Source organism: Sturnus vulgaris, chromosome 14, assembly GCF_052056855.1.
Source record: "Sturnus vulgaris isolate bStuVul1 chromosome 14, bStuVul1.hap1, whole genome shotgun sequence".
NCBI classification, from domain to species: Eukaryota; Metazoa; Chordata; class Aves; order Passeriformes; family Sturnidae; genus Sturnus; species Sturnus vulgaris.
In genome coordinates, this window is record NC_142256.1 from 2,424,062 (window position 1) to 2,442,995 (window position 18,934).

The 18,934-nt window shown below is 50.3% G+C and overlaps 1 protein-coding gene across 1 annotated transcript; it reads right to left on the reverse strand.

The window, feature by feature from the left end:
- Positions 1–4,776: 4,776 nt before the first annotated feature.
- On the reverse strand, positions 4,777–16,005 carry FGF16 (fibroblast growth factor 16). The gene is made up of 3 exons (XM_014877235.2): positions 15,701–16,005; positions 9,403–9,506; positions 4,777–5,788 (listed from the first exon to the last, which is right to left on the reverse strand). The coding sequence occupies exons 1-3, from the start codon at positions 15,975–15,977 to the stop codon at positions 5,543–5,545; spliced, it is 627 nt and encodes a 208-aa protein (XP_014732721.1). The 5' UTR covers positions 15,978–16,005; the 3' UTR covers positions 4,777–5,542.
- Positions 16,006–18,934: the final 2,929 nt, after the last annotated feature.

Genomic DNA, 18,934 nt, shown 5'->3' on the forward strand with positions numbered 1-18,934 from the left:
TCAGTGTGCCTTGTGCTACCTTCACAGTCCAGCATTAGCTCCACAGGGATTCAGCCTGGGAATGTGTCTTTGGAGAACTGTGCTGTGAGTCGAAGCTCTTACTGTTTTCTACAATGACTTTAGTGGATATAGCCATTGATTTCTTTTAAGGAAAACAGCTGTAGTCCAGATTTTCAAATTAGTTTATTAATAGCAGCTTCTGCCAGTCTGTCTGTTAAAAATGAAATGAGTTGTGTCCAGCAGTGAGATGGTGAAAAGCGAGGTGAAGTTCTACTTAGTCACTATCAGAATAAGGTGCTGCTGTGTTTTAACCTCGTAGTTGTACTTCTCCCTTCCTTAGTTATCAAATCCCACCTGTTGGGCAAAACACCCCCTTCCCTATGTAAAGAAAAGTGTAATAATTGTGTTCAAAGCTGCCCTCTGCTCGTTCCCTGGCAGTGCTGGGGCTGCTCAGGGGCACAGCCAGTCTTGGTGGAGCTGAGGGAGGTGGAAGTGGTGTCTGAGGTGAAAATATTGGAGTTGTGCTCCAAGGGGCCCTGTGGGCAGCGTGGTTTTAAATGTCCCTGTGACTTTTAACTTGGCTGAACACTGATGGGGGGCAGTGGGCAGCTCAGGCTGGATGTGGCTGCCTGTGTTGGGTTGGGAGTGAGTCCATGTCCAGAATGTTGTGCTGAGGTGTCCCAACACTGACCAGCCCCGTTGCTGTGTCAGCTGTGCCCAGCCTGAGCAACTTTTGCCTTTATCTTAAAAGCAGAACCACTCTGCACACAGTAAATAAAGCTAAATTCATCAGTTCAAGCAAAAAATAGTTTTGAAGTTGGATAGATTTTCAATGTTTATGGAAAGCCAAATGTCCTAAATGTTCCCAGCTGGAGGAGTCTGGAAAAATGCTGGTGTTGCAGCACCGGCACCAGTAATCACGTGGTGTCTGAACTTGCCAGACCTGCCCAGGTGTCAAATAACCCCCTGTGCACCCTCTGTGCTCTGGAACCCACCCAGGGGATGAGGCCTGGGATGGAGCACCAGCAGAATTCCAAACGTGTCTGGGAAAGCTGTGCTGCTGTCAAGGGTCTGGACAAGCTCCTGCCCTGCCGTGTGTGGCTGGGATGAGTGGGATGAGTTCATCCTGTGTGTGACCCTTGCATCCAACCACAGCTCCTGTTCCTGCTTTCCCCAGGGAGGAGGTGGTTTGGGGGTCACTGGAGGAGAGTGTTGGGATGGGGAGTGGCCCGAGAGGGGACACTGCCCTGGAGAAGGGCAGGGGCTCAGGGAAGGTGGGTACAGGGGGAGGTGAAGTCACCCCTTGGGTCTGTGCTCGGCTACTTCCAAGGTCTGATCTCAGCCACCACCCTGGCCTTGTGTGCACAAAAACCGCTTGAGAAAGTGAGGCAGTAACTGATACCTGAGGCACCGCCCAAAGCCCGGCACAGCCACAGCAGCTGCTGTAGGAGTTCAGTTGCACACAGTGGTGCTCCTTTCCCTGGATTCTCGCCCATGCCCAAGAGCAGCAGCAGCTCAGGACACGTGCCCTGGCCACGTCTGGTGTGGTGACCTGCCCTGCTTGGGGGCATCTCTGCCAGATCCCTCCTGGCACAGCAAGGGAAGAGCCTGAGAATCCTTGGAATTCGCTTCCCAGGGCTCCTGCTCAAACCCAGTGCAGGTATGAGGTGACACCCTTGGTGTTGTCCATGAGGATTCAGCAGCTCTGGGGCAGTTGTTTTGGAAAAAGCAATAACCAGCACTGTCCCGAGGGGTGTCAGATGTCTTTGTCTCCACATCAACACGAGCTTCTCCTTCAGGAATGCTCCATCCCTGGGTGCCCTTCCAGGAACATCAAAGCCACAGTCTGGCAGCAGCAGCACATCTCTGGATGTCCAGCCAAGTGGGACAACACCAGGACACCTTCATTGCCTTCCAGCAGTTTCTGGATTTCTTCCGAGTTTCTGGATTCCCTCTGCAGTTTTGGGCTCTCCATCACTCTCTCTACAGGAGGTGAGTCTTTGGGGGCTCCTCTCTCCTTTGGAGAAAGGAGCCCCAGGCCATGCATTCCACCCAGAAGAGCTCCCTACAGGCAGCGAGGTCTCCAAGTAGATGTTGTCACTTGTATATCAGTCTCCAGACAATCCATCCAATCCATCCCTGTGCCCTGGATCATGGGCCAAAGCCAGGGATAAAGGCACTGCTGTGCTTGGCTCCACGTTGGCCTCTCCCAGGCAGCTCCTCTCTGTTTCTGCACCCTCATAGTGAGACTCGGGCACTTTTCCCTCCTCTTTGCTGGAGCCTCCTCGCTCCTGCTCTGCACAGCTGTCCCAGGATTATGTTTCCCAAGGAGCAGGCCCACCCTTCTGGGGTGGAAGGAGAAGGCTTGAAGAGATGCCTTTTGTCCTGTTTGCTATGGTGTTTCCAGACCCACAGTCCTGAGTGTAGAACAGGTCTGGGGTCAGGGGCACAGTGGGGTTTCTGGGGGGTCACAGCCACCCCCTGCACCAGCCTTTGCTTCCCCTTTGAGAGAAGTTTTCCTGTTGGCTGTTGTGACTTTGAACCCCATGGAATCTACATGAGCTGAGATCCGAAATAAACACTATTTCCTTTTGCTGACTTGGAAGATTCTGTTAGCTTGAAGCAATCCAAACATATTTTCCTCTCAAACTTTCCTAGCAGGGTCTGTTAGCCAGCCCTGGAACACCTCCAAGCCAAAGGAGCAGTTGGCTTCTTCAGGTGGGGTCACAGCTGGGCCAAGGGAGATGGGATGGGGTGGAGAGGTGAGAGTGTCCACACAAACCTGCTGTGCATCACACACTCCTGTGCCACTCAAAATGCACCCAATGTCTGTGCTGGTTCCCTCTGCTGCTGTGCAGTTCCCAGGTCACTCAGGTCACTCACATCTTCAGCTGCTTTGTTGAACCAGAACCAAACAAAGTAAATTCCTGTGAAAGAACCAATTGGGTGGGATTTCCCCATCTAAGGAATGCCCCACACAGGACAAGACACTAGTCTTTACCAAGGGGTTTCCAGTAAATTCTTTGTGGATTTTACTTTTTGCAAGTATGAGTTTTTTGAACTCAGATCCTGAAAAAGTGTTTTACAGCATCCCTGGTACCTGTGTGTCCCTTTGTGGCAGGAGGCTTTGCTGCAGCAGCTCTTTGAGTTGGGTACCAGAAGAACAAGTCCAATGTTGCCCTCACGGGCCAAATCATCTCCCTTTGGAGTTGGTAAAAAATATACTTGGCATTGCTGAGATCAGGTTTTGACCTTCATTTTGAAAAGGTGCAGGATCTTAACCACCACATTTCTCTTCAAGCACAATGGAAAGCCCTGGCTGGAGGGAGCAGGATCATCCCAGGGAGCAGAGTGAGGCTCGAGGGCTGAGGGATTTCCCTTCCCTGCAGGGGAAGGTCAAAAGTGCACCTGAGGACTCGTGAGCGAGCGAGCTCCCGACACAGCCGGGGATGAGATGTTTCGGCAGTGACTCAGAGGAAGAAGCTAAATAAACTCTTTTTATTTCAAACACGGGATTAAATGCCTTCATGTCTGGATCATTGAAGGTAAAGCTCCTGTAATCTCCTCATTGCCAACCCCAGCCTGTCGTCTGGTGGCTGCTGGACCCGCCGGGACAGCGAAGGGACGTGGCAGGGACATGGGAGGTGGCACAGAGGGCGAGAGACAGACGGGAGCAGAGCTGGGCTCTAGGGCTGCTGCTCCATCAGTGAGGTAGCTCATGAAGAAGCTGGTGTGCGGATCATCTCTAGGCCAGTGAAAACGTCCTGGGAATTCACAGGCTGAAGATGAAGGAGCTGAGATTTTACCACGATGGTTTTGCAAGGAGGAGGTTAAGAAACAACACTGTGGACAAAGCAGTTGTGATAAGGAAAACCCAGAGCCACCTCAGCTGTAGTTGTTCAGGTTTTTGCACGCTCCAGAGAATCCTGTTTGCTGTCAGCCTCTCCTGGTGCTGCAAAGTGCCCGTGCCTCTGCAACCACACACTGCTGCTCCCACCGTGTGCTGAAATCCCTCTCTGCTGATCAGGGGACAGAACATGAACTGGCACCATTGCTGGAGGCTTTCCCTGCAGTCTGTGACATCCCAAGTGTAACAGACGTGTGGCACAAGTGTCACTAGTGTGCTGGCACAGCCAAGCCTCCCCATGAGTGTCCTTGGCCTGGCCTGACTGGAGGAGGGCTCTGGGGCTCCTTGGCACTGTTGGGCACCAGCTGGGAATAGGGAGCTGGCTCAGGGCTGCCAAATGCCATCAGGTTTGCTGAGCCCAGTTGGAGGAGAGGAAAGGTGACAAGACTGTGGGACCAGGCAGCTTCTGCAGAAAAAATGCCACACAGCCATGAACATCCAAGCACTGCCTGCAGGGATGATCCTCATCCACGGTAATTGCCTAAAAGCCAGGGGTTTTCGAATTGCTGTTGTTGCTTTCTATTTCTCCACAGATTTTTCATGGTGCTGCAGGTAAATCTCATGGAAGATGTGCTGGTTTTATTGCAGATCTGATGGGTCCATCCAAAACATAGCAGATGCTCCAAATGTTTGTCCTCTTGGTTTTGAGCAGGATGGTAAATCCACGGAGATGCCTCACGCCCCAAGGACCGAGCTGGGGTTTCCCAGACCTGAGTTTTGATGTCATCTTCCCGCAGGAGTTTGGTGCTTAGGTAACTGATCTTTACTGCACAAAGCCCTTTTTTGAGGTGGATTTATTGTTCATATTGCTGGGGGAATACTGGGTTAGTTGTTGAAGAGTGCCAAAAAAAAAGGGCTAGCAAGAAATCTACAATATAAAGACAATTTTATTGCCGATAAGCTCTTAAAACTCATTTTTTTTCCTGTTTCAGTAGGACCTTATTCTTCCTGATGAAAATCCGGTCATAGCATCTCTCATTAAAAATAAAATTATTTTGAAATAAATAAATATATAAAATAAATATCATATACATTTTATAAATAGTTTTGTCCTTATGCACAGTATCCATGCTTACATCTGAATAATGTTCCTCGCCCCATTCCCACCCCAACAGCAGGAAGAACCCCACAAATCAGGACCAGTCCATGGAGCATCATCCATGTGGCAAACTCCCAGACTGCTTAAGCAGGGCACCACTCAAAGGCTTTTCCTTAGCAAGGAGCTATCCCAGCTCAGCAGCAGCATCTGCAGCAGTTCTGTGGTCTCTGTTTTCTTCTCTTCATTTTTAGGTTGTTTTGGGGTTTTCTTTTCCCCAGTGATCAGGTTCGCTGACCTGCTCGTTCCTTTAAGCAACCATAACATTGAATATTCAGCCTCTCTTGTAGCAACCAGGTAACGAAAGTGAACAAAAATGTAAGATTAAATGTAGGGTTCCCTCCCTTCCCCTACCCCCGCCCCATAAATAACCCAGGTTCGATATACACTGGAAACAAGGAGGAACAGCAGTGTCTGAATTCAATGTAAGTGCTTCCCTAGGTCATCTACGCTTACAGGAATGATGGAATGACTATTAATAGAGTGCTCTGGGAAAAAGCTTGGGAGCCCAGGTATGTACACTGACACTGCAGGAACCATCACCTGTAGTGGAAGAGGTCTCTGTACATGGCAGGGATTTTGGCAGGGTCCACAGGCCGGGGTAAGAAGTGGGTGAATTTCTGGTGTCTCTTAGTCCTGTACCCCTCGCGGGGGGAGCCGTCCTTGTTGAGGGCCACGTAGTACTGGCGCTCCGAGTCGGGGTGTTTGTACAGGGTGGAGGCGTACGTGTTGTACCAGTTCTCCTCGAACTGCTCGCGGAAAACGCACTCCCGGGTGAGCTTCTTCTGCCGTGGGCAACGCAGCAGGGGAACAAAGAGACACTCGTGTCAAAAAGGTAAAAGAGAAAACATTGCCACCCTTCCTTACTTTGTTTTTCTAGCATTTTCCCAGCTGCCTTCTCCTGGCTCCCCTGAGGATGAGGGCTGTGCTGCCGGGGATGTTTCCCCTGGATGAGAGCTGGAAATGGGCCCAAGTCAAGACCCAAGGACCTCTGGAGTTGCAGGAGGAAGGAGACAAAAGCAGGAGAAGGTGGGTGTGGATTTTGCAAAGGCGTTCCGTTAATAAATGAGACAAGCACACAGCAAAGCTCCAAACCTGTCCAGGTGTGAGTTTGAGTTTGCTGGGGTGGTCGTGCCACCAGGCAGGGACACGTGCCCCTGCAGCAGCCCCCTCCAAGGTACCACACATCCCAAATCCCACCTTTTGGGTGAGAGAAACAGCAAGCAGCACATCTGAAGGGTCTAAACAGGAAAACAGGAGCAAGCACTGCTTTGGAAGTTCAGGGCACACAGTTGGATGCACTGAGATGGGAATGAAAGCATTGCTCAGGATTTCACCTCCTGGAGTGTCAGTGAGCTGTGGTGGGAGGATGTAACAAGAGCCAGAGGGACGTGGGATGTCAGACCCCAGGGAAGATTTAGGGTGGTGATAGGTGACGTGATGAGGTTGTGTGGCTGCTGCAACTCATGCTGGCATGAGGGGACAGATGGCACTGGTGTCACCACAGCCACAGCCAGCCTTCCCATCCAGCCCTTACAGCGGGCTCCTGGCAGTGGCTGTTTGATGATGGACTTCTCGTTCATGTCCAGTGCTCCTTCCCTCTCCCTCCCATCTCCACGTGCCCAGCTGCAGTGGGGAGCGAGGCTGTCCCTCTGCCCCACGAGGACACAGGTGGGTTTACCAGCCCTGCTGTGCTGTCACAGAGGGTCCAGCCACCCCATCCCATACCACAGGGGTGACTGGGAGCCCTTTCAGCTGAAGGGCAGCCTGCAAGTGTAGAGAGCTCTAATATTACAGCCCCTGTCCCTCTGCTGTAAACTATCCGGGCAGGGAATGTGTCCCCTCCGTGGCACACGGAGTGCTCAGTAAATGTTACTGCCTGCAGTAGATGTGTTTTGTAACACAATCCAGCAGCTCACCTGTGCTCAGAACCTGTTTTCAATGTTTTGCTGCTAATTAAATAAAGCCTGAGGTGAGTTGTGAGCCCTCCAAAAGTCCTAGGCCACAGCCTTGGCCATCTGAGACCCAGGGAGCTGCAGGCTTCTCTTCCCAGATCGGTCAATAAATACAGGCTGGGTTTTTTCCCTCCTCTCGGATGCCATCTACTTGGAATACGTTGGAACCTGATGACTGGCTGAACTCTGGCTGCTGCTTTGCCCCCATTCCCCTGTGCTCCACTGGGCAGTTTGGAGTACAGTGTTTGTGGAAAATGTCTGGCAAGTCTGGGGTGACTCTGCAAGGTGTGATTTATTGCTTTCCAAACCCCGGGATGTCCCCACTGAACCTGACACCACACAGGCAGCAGGCAAGGTGCTGCCCATGACTTTTGCTGCCCTAGGTATTAGTGGCATTTCTGAAATCCTTGGGAAGCTTTACAGAAATGTTGGCACGAGGTCAAGAGGGACAGGAGGAAAAGCTCTGTGTCCCGAGGGGACTCCACGTGTCCTGTGGGGATGGCTGGCTCTGGCTGCATCAACACAGGCATCAGGCAAAATTGGCACAGAGGGAAATAATAAACTTGCTGAAGATTTAAAAATACCGCTGTACTGTGATCTCCCAAAATACCATTGTAATGCTAATGCTGTTGTCAGGCACTGTTTTATGGACCTTTAATTAAGAATACTGTAGTGGCTTTTGAGTTCCAAAAGCCATCATTGTACAACCCACGTGTCCAGATTTTAAAACTCCAGGGTTATTTGGGGACCTGGCTCGTGACGCCGGCACAGTTTGGAGCAGCCTTTTGAGTGTGTCCCTGCAGCGTCCTGCCTGGTGCACAAGATCCCAGAATGGTTTGGGTTGGAAACAACCTTAAAGATCACCTCATTACAACCTCCTGCCATGGGCAGGGACAGCTCCCATGACTGTCTTCAGGTCAATTCTGTTTCCAGATTCAGTGCTGTAAAATGTTACCCTATTTTTGTTTCTGTGTTGTAACATGAACACAGGCTCTAGAATTTAATTAACCCATCATGAAACTCGATTCACAATCAGAGCTGCAGGGTTTGAAGACAAAGAAGGGGGGGCTACATGGGCTCATGTTCTCCAGCAGGCACAAGTGAAAGCTGAAACTCCAGGAGCTGCTGAGCAGCCTTAGAGTTTGACAGGAGAGGTGCTGCTCCAGCTCTGCTTTCTGAAGCGTGCTTCAGGAGATTTTGTGTTTTATGGAATCCTGGTGATTTTTCTTTTTTCTGTTTTGCACATTTTATATTTAACCACTTTCTCTGCATTTAACTGCTGTGCAGGGTAGAACCTGTTACAGAAATGAGGTGGGAAAAGAACAGTTATTGATGCATGCAGTACCTGATGATCAGAGGATCACAGAGTGGTTTGTGTTGGAAGGGACCTTAAAGTTCATCCCTGCCATGGGCAGGGACACCTTCCACTATCCCAGGTTGCTCCAAGCCCCATCCAACCTGGCCTTGGATACTTGCAGGGATCCAGGGGCAGCCACAGCTTCTCTGGGCAATTATCTCACATAAACATCAGCAATTGTGTCTTAAATGGTGGAAGGGTCTGTGGCAGTCTCAGGTGGAAATGGAACAAGGAAAAATGAGCTAAACTCATGGTTTGCTGTTTGCCAATCAAAGGTTTTCTAACAGTTTATGTGTGTGCAGAGTGCATGAGTTTTAACTCATACACTGAGGCTTATCAGATGGTGAGAGGAAGTTCTGCCTTCTGCTTTGGTTTAAAACTGGTTTATTTTATTTAATTTTATTTTTACTGTGATCTACCCTTAATTTAGCTAAATAATTAGGAACTGAGTTAAATGAACCTGTAGGAAGCACCTCTGCCCAGCTGTTAAGACCTGGCATTTTGACTGTAAGTCATAACACTTAACGAGTTTACACTTGGGGCTTTTAGTCAAAACATGGAAAATTTTAGCCTGAAAAAGGCACTTCTAGGAAATCATGAGCAGCAGCCCTAAACTCCTAAAAGGAGTTACAGAGAATTTTACAGTAATACTCCAATTTCACAAGGCCACAATTTCAGCTTCTGTTGGTTAAAGAGCCGTAATACAAAGGTAAGACCTGCAGATAGGTGCAGACCTGACCACGAGGAGAATATAACTAGTGTGTTACTCAGGCTCTGAAAACACATAAACAGTTCCTGGCTTTATGCTAGATCTCTCCCTGCCTTTATCTGCCCATTGCCACACCAGTTTTGAAAGGCAAAACCTCAGTGTGATGTCTGGGGGCTGGGCACTGCTGGGGGCTCTCACAGCAGGAGTGAGTCCTCCCTCAAACCAAATTTCCTATGTATCATTTATGTTAAAACAGCAGTGGTGTCAAGGGTAGGATGGAGATCAGTGGCACCCCGAGGACGTGGGGGGCCTGTGACATGGCCACAGGCTGCAGTGCTGGCTGTGGGACAGGGTGGAACCAGCCCAGCCTGAACTTACCGACCCATAGAGCTCGCCTCTCTCATTCATGCCGAGGTAGAGTCCGGAGTCCACCCCACGGATGCTCACCAGCCCCACTGCCAGGCTAATAAACTCCAAAATCCCTAAAAAAGAAAAGAACTGCAAATCATACAGAGGAAAAAAAAAAACCAACATCAGGCTCCAGCAACAAAAACAAACCAGCCATTCCCAGTAACAATACAGTTCTTAACTCTGTAGTCTCATCTGCGTGCAATCTTCTGATTTCCAGTCTGGGCTTCTCCCCAGCATTGTGAATTTGAGTTGCCTAAGAGGGATTATCTTTGCTAATGAGAAAAGCTTTGCAAGGTTTTGTTGGTTTGGGTTTGGATTTTTTCATCATTATCACCAAGAAGACAGATGTAGAATCTTGTGCCTGGCCACTAGCAATGTCAGAAGGCTGTTACCATGCTGGGTTTTATTCTTCACCAAAAGGAGTGTAATTTTGTCTTCTGGAATAAGATGATTGTCCCACAGGTTTTAAAGTCATGGGTTCAGTAAAAAGAAATTAAATGTGCTAGAAGAGATGTTCGTGAGGACCATCTTCATCCTGGCACTCCAGTGGGATACTTGCCAACCCAAAATGTATATATAAGCCATAGGGATAAAATTCAGCTTCAAAGCACACAGGTAAAAATGCATCTTCCTTTGCAGCCTTTGGAGCTGCGGCACTGCCAGTCCTTTCTCTGTCACCCCCTGCCACTGTTACTGCCAGAACCCCTTCCTGCATGAGCAACTGTTTTACCCATGGGCTGCAGCCTGCTATGATGGTATCAGATGCTTTAAAAATGAGGGGCAGCCTCATTTCCTCTGGAAAGAAATAGCAGGGTCTGGCTGCTGCACCCCCACAGCTGGCAGCTGTTTCAATGGAGGAAAGATTTGTAACAGGAGAACCTTTGGTGAAGCACTTAAAAACAAATGGCCCCTACCCAACACCACAAGTGGTGGGGACCTTCAATCTTCCCAGGAAGGCTTCCTGAAGGCAGTGGTGGGACTGTTTTATTATGGATTTCACACACTACCTATGTAGAGGTCACGGGCAGTTTTGCCAGTCTCCAGTGCAGGATTAATTAGCTGGGAGGCAGAAGGAAGAGGGTTTTCCTCATCTCATCTGACAACTGCATGTCTCCATTGACTGGAGGGGAAAGTTGTTCTAACCTTTAGAGTGGCTCCAGCTCTCCTAATATAGCTCCCAAAACATCCAGCCCTGGGCAATTGATGCTCCTTTGATCGGGTTACCTCCCAGAGCTCCTCTTAAAAGTATTGCCTTGGTTTAAAGCCACCGCGTGACAAGTGGCCACCTGAGCCAGCTGACTTCAGTGGCAGCCACAGCTCTGGGTCACCCCTCAGCCTGGGGCATGAATGTGACAACTCTCAGACAACACCACATCACTGCCTAAGTATAGGACAGCCCAGACAGTGACAGACACCCCTGACCCCCTTCCTGCAGCACAGACTCATCCTGGGGTGCTGGCAGCTAAGCTGGCTGCAGGAATTCCTGCCTTCCATCAAACCTTCTGTCCTCCTTTTCCCCTGCCCAGGCTGGGGCTTGTGCATCTAATCCAACCCTCCCTGAAAACAGCTGGTGCTAGGGGACATGAAATATGGATTTGGGAGAGGCAAGTCCTAAAGACAAACAGGGAAACAAACACCACAAAGCATGCTTTATGGACCAGAGCAGCCATCTTACAGGCTGAAATATGCCCAGCTACACATCCTGGCCTGGGGACACATCCTGCTTCCAGAAACAGCAGGAACAGGCAGCACAGGCAGGGAAGGCAGCCTTTCCAAGCCAGACAGGCTCTGCCCTTTTCGGTAGTTGTTGTGGTTTCTTAGCTGAAAAGAATCCCAAACAGGGAGGAGAGAGGTGCAGGATGAGGGGTGGTTTCCTCCCTTCATTACCCACCAGTTCTGACACGAGGGAGTTACTGAACTGCTGAATGCTTTTTCCCATCCGCAGACCAGAAATTACCACAGCCACTCTTTGAAAAGAAGGGAGTGAGGGAAGATGGACAACTACAGGGAGCGTAAGAAGTAAAAGAGGAGTACAGAGATACACCCAGGAATGGGGGATTCTTCCCCAGGCTGGAGACAAAGGAATATTCAAGTGAAACGTATCAGGTAACTGAAGAAGGGTAGATGGACCTTCCTGTAGGTATAGACACAGTCCTCAGCACCAGCACTTTTTTTGTCTCCTGTCACTTCTGGGAAGCAGGAAAATGTTGCTGGTTCTGTTGAGAAACTGAGGAATGTCTAAGGCAGGGGAACCCAGATCTTTTCTTGAGTATGCCCACACACATGCTCTCTATGATGCACGTGAATCCAGGTCTCCAAGGAACTGGGAAGGACCAAGCCAGGAGCAGCATCAGCATCTTCCCTCTCTGAGAAGGAAGGAGACATCTCTCACCTGGTGCAGGTTGGGTAGATATGGGTTTTGCAAATGAAATTTCTTCCAAGGTGTGCCCATGACAATCTCTTCTGACAACATCCCTTCTAGTACTCCTCTCTTCTGATCTCTGAGTGGCACTTGGAGACATGCATGGAAGACGACTATGTTGAAAGAGCATTAAGAACATAACTTGAGCCCACAAAAGTCAGGAGACAGAGTGAAGCTGAAAATATGTGGGCGGATATCCATCCTGTCCTTAACTCACTCCAATTCTAGACAAAATTGCAGCTTCGTACATCTGATCTCCAGCAGCACAGGGAGTGGCCACTTGGGCCAGCTCAAGAATTCTCTTTCCAATTGTAGCGGTGTGTTTTTGTGGTAGAGCATGATTTTCTTTTTTCTTTTGCTTTCTTTTTTTCTTTCCCCCAGGACTTGCTTCTTTTTTTTCCCTCACTTTGATTATTCATTCTCTTTGTTCCTTGAGCCTTTCCAGATAAGACTTGGAGAGATTTGATTAAGACTCTCACTGGATTCATTTACCACCAAAGCACTGAATAATCTCCTGAGCTTTGCCATGGCCAGACCCATACACTCTCGCCTTACTCTAAACCATCCCTCAAAGAACAATTCAGCTCCCTGCACCTGTCTCTTCTTACATGACTGTATTCAGGAGCTGGGGTACAGAAACATCAGATGTTGTATTAATGGCTACAAACCTAAAGCTTCGGCTAAAAACCTCAACAACTGTTCAGCAACAGGTGCACTGTAGTCTGAATGTCAAAATTACAGCCAAACTTTCTCTGGAGGTCCCAGCAGCTTCTCTAGGAGTCTTGTGTAACATATCCATCAGCAGGTTTGTACCCCAGAAGAGCTTCGTTTTCTGCCTTTATTTGTCTGCTGTGCAACCTCAAGGCCTGTTTCTCTCCTCCACTGCAGTGAGTAGCACTGTTGGGTTCACTTGTTTAATGCTGCTGTAAAAGAGATGTGAGGCAGAAAAGGAGCAGTTCCTCCTGGCAGGGATTTTCCTGGCAGTTTTCTCTCAGTTTCATTCTAAGAAGAATTGTCATAGGGGTGCTAATGTCAGTCCAGACCCCCTCCAGATTTTGATCGTCCTTTATTTCTTTGTAGAGGAAGGTTCTGAGCAGATGCAGTGAGACAGATACATTTTGGAAAACACTTTATTCTTTTGGGGGTGACCTTGCCAGAGCTGCCAGTTCAGAGAGTGAATTTGGGCACTTCTGTACTGCGAGAATGAGCTTTCTTCCAAGAAACCTAGAGGGCTTTTCCACATTTTGCATTAAAGCTCCTCTAGGAAAAATAAGCTGCACTCCATTGTTCTTGCAAGAATCTGTGTTTCTACAAGTATAAAATACCACATTCCAGAAGACAGGTGTGATTTAGGAAGGCTCCAGTCCTTGACAGATAAGAGGCAGTAGTTCCTATGATTGCTCAGGCAGTGTGGGTGGATGATGCCAGTACCTGCCCTGTGTCCTACAGTCACACCCCCAAATGCTGTGGTACAAAGAATCTCTTCTTTTTTAACCCTCACATTTGGGACCTTGTGACTCTGTTCTGCATCAGCAGGGCTTTAGCTATTTTCCTCTCTGGAAGATGTGGATATCATGCACATCTGGTAGCTTTTGGGATGGCTGTACATGGGAGGGTGCAGATACTGCCTGTGTATTCCTGAAACCCTTCCAAATTAAGAGATGAGGATGCCAAGTCCAGTTCTACCCTACATCCCACCTGCAGCTGGACACGTGCCTGGGCTGTGGCATGACAGCCATCCATGGAGCACATTAATTATCTGCTCATGGTACCATCGAGCACTTTCCAGCCACATGGCTTTCATCCTGGATTTTTAAGTATTTTTGCAGATGCCCCAAGATTTAAGGCAGCTTTAAAGTGCTTCCCTGAACCCCTTGTCTACCTTTGTGTCCCTCACCTCAGTTTTGGAGTCCCCAGAATTGCTCAGGCTGCCTATTCCTGTTATAAGTCACTTCTTCCTGACTGTTGCATGCAAAATTTAGGAATGCATCGATACATGACATCCTAATATGAACCATACCAGTAACATTGGAATTTAAATATTCATGGCTACTGAACGCAGATGGTGAATACTGTGTGCCAATACATTATTGCTTTGAGTCTCTGCTGAAGCAAGGCTTAGTCAAACTTGATCTGAACGCAAGGATTCCAGTCTAATCCTTTGGGGCTTTGTCTTGCAATTACAACAAATAACTATTTATTTTACACTGCCTCTGGGAAAACCCTGAAGCAGAAAACTATAATATCTGAAGTCTGGTCTAGTTTACGGAGCTGGATGCGGACTGCTAAAACACTTAGGGAATGCCAATGTTTAGATTTATTGAAAGCACTGTGTGACTTAAGCTTCAGTGTGCAAAATCTATGAAAAGTTTTAGCATGTCTAACATGTTTTTTCCAAGTTTGAAAATATATTTGTTTTACTCAATCTTTATTAAAAAATGGACCTGAGACAAACGCTGGCATTTGAAACTGGCTGTTTAGTTCTTTCAAAGGTAAGGAAAAAGAACTGATAGACTAGAAACACTACGTGGCAGCTTGAACTAAAACCAAGCAGATGCAATGGGTTTGCTTTCAACTCTTTGAACGTGGAAACCCATCGCGTATTGCAGCATGAAAGGTTAAAAGATGGGTGTTTTCAGGAGGTAATTAAAGAACACTTGCCCCACGAGCATATTAGTACCTGACTCTGACCCGCGGGTTATGACTTTCTTGTTGATTTAGGCAGGGACATGCCATGCACACACCTGGTGTTTATGGAAAGATAAGCTTCCCCAATTGTTCCAAAAACCTGCCTTACACCTCCAACAATAGCAGCGGCAGCACTTCCCAGACTATCAGAACGGACTGGTTGCAAACAAGTAAAGGCAAAAAAAGAATTCCTTTCACCGAGGAGTTAAATCACTTGAAAACTATAAAAAGTCTTGCGAGCACGTCTTGCAACCTGTTGACAACATAGCTGAGATCACTGGCATGGGACTTGTTGATAGCTTATACAGACACCTGCACTAGATGCTGGAGTAGCGGGAATTTCTCTTACTGTGCTCAAACTGACTGTACTCTTTCGCCTGTGGCTTGGGATGCATTTTTTGAAGATTACATATAGTCTCATTAGAGGTCACTGCTCTTGTATGCCACTGATACAGGCACTGCAGTCTTCCAGCTGTATCCCGGGCGGCAAGGTAAATCCACAGTGCTCTGCCTATTGTTCCATCTTCTTTCTTTCCGAGGTCCCCTAAGTGTTTTTCCCTCTTCGGCTTCACCCTTTCCTTTCCAAGAACTTTCCTAAACCCAGCTCCTGACACCCCTCCAGATCCCTGCCCTCTTTGGGGAGACGCTCTTCTAATCAAAGTCATGCATGTAAAAGAAAGCAGCTCACAAATATCTCCAGACTCCAGAAAAAGGAGGAGTTTTTAAAAAAGGAAAAAAGAAAAAAAAAAAAAAAAAAAAAAGAAAAAAAAAAGCAACAACTAAAAAAAGCGAGGAATTTCTTTTTCCAACCTAGGAATTTCCAAGAAATTCCAACGAGGAACGTCTCTATTTTGCCTCCCTCACCACTAACTTCAGAGGCACACCTAAAGCTGGTCACCGTCCTCTTTTTTCCTTTCTTTAAATTTTTTTTTTTTTTTTACTTTTTTCCCCTCTTGCGAAGGCACGTTTTAGTGCACCTGCAGAAAGGCTGAGCGCCGGGAGAGTAGGAAATTGGAAATAAAAACTCCCGCATTGCTGTGGAGTGAGCGCATTTGTTTAGGAGGCCAATTATATCCGTCCCGGGATGATTTATATTAGCGGGGTAATTAGTTGTGCGCGCGGGGCACCTGCTCGGGCACCCCCCCGGCCCCTTACCGAAGCGGCTGTGGTCCTGCCGGGTGCCCTGCACCGTGCCGTTGGGGAAGATCTCCAGGTGGAAGCCGGTGCGGCAGTAGAGCTGCCGCCGCCGCAGGATGCCCTTGAGGTGAGCGAAGTCGGTGGGGGAGCCCCGCTGCAGCCGCCCCTCGATCTGCCCCAGGCGCTCGTTGAGGAAGCCGGGGGAGTCGGCGAGGGGCAGCCCGGCGCCCAGCGCGGGGGGGAAGCCGTGCAGGTCGGGGTCCAGCGCGCCCAGGAAGCCGCCCACCTCGGCCATGGGCGCGGAGCGGAGCGGCCCCGGGGGCGCGGGCAGAGCGGCCGCTCAGAGCGCGGGCTGCGGCCGCCCGGCCCCGCGCTGCCGGCCCCGGCCCGGCCCCGCGCCGCCCGCGCCTCCCATCGCTGGATCCAGTGTCCCGCCGTCGGATGCGAACTGCACTTTATATACGTACACACTCCCCTTACATTGACATATTGGATATTTAAATGCAAGCCACACCTCACTGGCATCCCCTTTGGCTATTGCTTCCCTCCCCCCCCCTTTCCTCTGATCCATTTGGTCTTTTTTTTTTTTTTCCCCTAAAAAAAAGGGCCCGCTTCACTCCCTCTTTTATTATGAAAAAAATGGCAGGAAAAAGCTACACATCGCAGTGAGGCGTAACAGCTCTTGGCAGGTCCCCGCCAGCCGACGATGAAATCATGGAGCCCCCGCACGCACCCGCTCCCGCACCGCCGGCAGCCCCGGCCCCGCTCCCGGCCCTTCCCGGCTCCGCAGCCGCGATCCCCGGCCCGGAGGCGGTCGGTCGGAGCCCACGGGTGGGTCGGTGGCTCCGGGGCTGTCGGAAGCCCCAGGTCCGTCGGTGCGGCCACCGCCTCAGCCCCGAGCGTGCCCCCCACCCACCATCCCCCGGAATGGACACGGTGGAAAAAAACAACACGTGAGGAGAGGGTCGAGACGCGTTTTTCAGCCGAACGTGTAAAATCGGAATGCGATCTTTCTGAAAGGCGATCCCGCGGGCTGTACGGCCGGGTTACTGCCGGCGGGAGGGGAGGGAGCCCGCGGCGGAGACGGGCAGCGCCGCTCGCTCTCCCTCCCCACCTTCCCCATGTTGGAAACAGGTGTTTCCGCGCTCTCCCGGCCCGCAGACACCGTATCTGTGCCGGCAGCTGCTGCCGCGCTGCAGACAGACGGAGCCGGGCGGAGCGGAGCGGGAGAACCGGGGGGAAGCGGGCACAGACGGGCCGGGAGGGAGCGAGGGCAGGGAGCGTGCCCGCCCTGCCCGGCAGGCGGCGCTGCTGCTCGCGCCGCGCCGCCCGGGGGCGCTGGGCCCGTCGCGGGTGCTGAGGGGGCCCAGGTGGGCCCGGGCCCGGGGCTGGGTTGTGGTGTCCCTGGAGAGGAGTGTCGCCCGCGCCCTTTGTCGTGCCCCACCAGGGGACAGAGACCCCACAAACGAACAACCACAAGCACCCAAAACTGCCCCCAAGCCACCAGCCCGCTCTGCTGCAGCGGCTCCTCCGGGTGGCATCAGCGTGCAGAGCTGAGGCATCGGTGATGTCCACCTCAGCGGGTCTCCCCCACGGTGACCAACCCTCCACTCCTCTAATTTTACTCTCGTATCCCCATCGTGGGGTCTCTTCCCGAGCCGGTATCCTCTCAGAGGGTCTCTCCCTTCAGCGAGTCCCCCCATAGTGGGTATTCCCTCAGCGGGTTTGTCCCCTTACGTGATCTCTTACTTCAGCAGATCTTTCTGCGGTGTGTCTCGCTCCTCTTAGCAAGTCTCTTCCCTCAGGAAGTCTTCTCTCAGTAGGTCTCTCCTCAGCCGGTCTATCACATGGTGGAGGAGAACTCAGCAGGTCTGTCGGCTGAGAAAGTCTTTCCCCGCCAATGTATTTTCCTTCAGGAGGTTCCTGCCATGGTGGGCACCTCCATAGTGGGTCTATCCCCTCATCAGGTTTCTTCCCTCAGATAGTCTATCCCTCGGCAGATCTAACCCCTCAGTAAGTCTTTCCCCTTGGAAAGTGTCTGCCCTACTGTGGATATGCTCTCAGTAGGTTCCCACCACAGTGGGTTTCTTCCCACAGAGAGTATCCTCCTTACTGTGGATTCTCCCTCAGAGGGTTCCCACCATGGTGGGTGTTCCCTCAGCAGGTCTCTCCTCTCAGAAAGTGTCTCCACCTCAGTGTGTTTCTCCCATTGTGAGTCTCCCCTCAGTGCATCTCTTCCCTCAGCAAGTTTATCCCATGGTGCGTTCTCCCCTCAGTGGGTCTCTCTCCACCGAGTGTGTCTCCCTCACAGTGGATTCCTGCTCAGGGGGTTCCCGCCATGACAGGTCTCACTCTTCAGACTGTCTCCCACACCGTGGATATGCTCTCAGAGGGTTCTCACCATTGTGGGTCTGCCCTTGAAGTGTCTGTCCCCTTAGCAGGTCTCTTCCTCAGCAAGTCTATCCCATGATGAGTCTTCCCACAATATGTGTCTCCCTTCAGACTGTGTCTCCCTCACAGAGTGTTCCAGCCATGGTGGGTCTCCCCTCAGCATGTCTCTCCCCCTCATCCGGTTCCTGCCCTGATGGGTCTCCCCTCAGCAGGTCTCTCGCCTCGGAGAGTGTCTCCCTCACAGTGGATTCCCCCAAAGCGGATTTCTGCCATGGTGGAGAAAGTCTGTCCCCCTCAGCTGGGTTCCCGCCATGGTGGGGCTCCCCTCAGCAGAGCTCTTCCCCTCAGTAAGGTGCTGCTCCCCACATCACCCCCCAGGGTCAGTTAAAGTGGTCCCTGCTTTCAGGTCCTTTCCCCCAGACCCAGGCAGTGTTCTCTTGTGAAGCCATGAAGGAAATTGTGATACAGTGATGTGAAACACCCGCCTGTGTGTCTGCAGTGGGTGACGAGTCTGGTTTTTAAATGGGGTTTGGGGTGGTTTTTCCTGTCAGAGCTGTGGCTATAAAAGGGGTGTTGATGCAGAACTTGACACATGGAGCCTAAACTCATGGTTTTTATAGAAATATAGGCTGTTTCAGAGGTAGTAAAATCTACTGAAGTGCATTTGTTGACTATTTGTTTATCATGTTTGGTTACATGGAGATACCACTGTCTGAGGAGTTCAAGCACCCCACTGCAAAAATTATGGGTTTACTGCTGTAGTATCTATATGAAGACTCAGGTGTGATGAGGTAACTGAAGGAAATAAATTGTGCTTTGGTGAAAATGACACAGGTCCAAGATGGGGAGTGGCCAGACACA

Excerpts from the sequence above, each read along its gene's own strand:
- FGF16 (XM_014877235.2), bottom strand. The coding sequence starts at position 15,977 with ATGGCCGAGGTGGGCGGCTTCCTGGGCGCGCTGGACCCCGACCTGCAC. Across the intron at positions 9,507-15,700 it reads GCAGGACCACAGCCGCTTCG|GGATTTTGGAGTTTATTAGC; the intron begins GTAAGGGGCCGG and ends TTTCTTTTTTAG. Across the intron at positions 5,789-9,402 it reads GAGGCGAGCTCTATGGGTCG|AAGAAGCTCACCCGGGAGTG; the intron begins GTAAGTTCAGGC and ends TGCCCACGGCAG.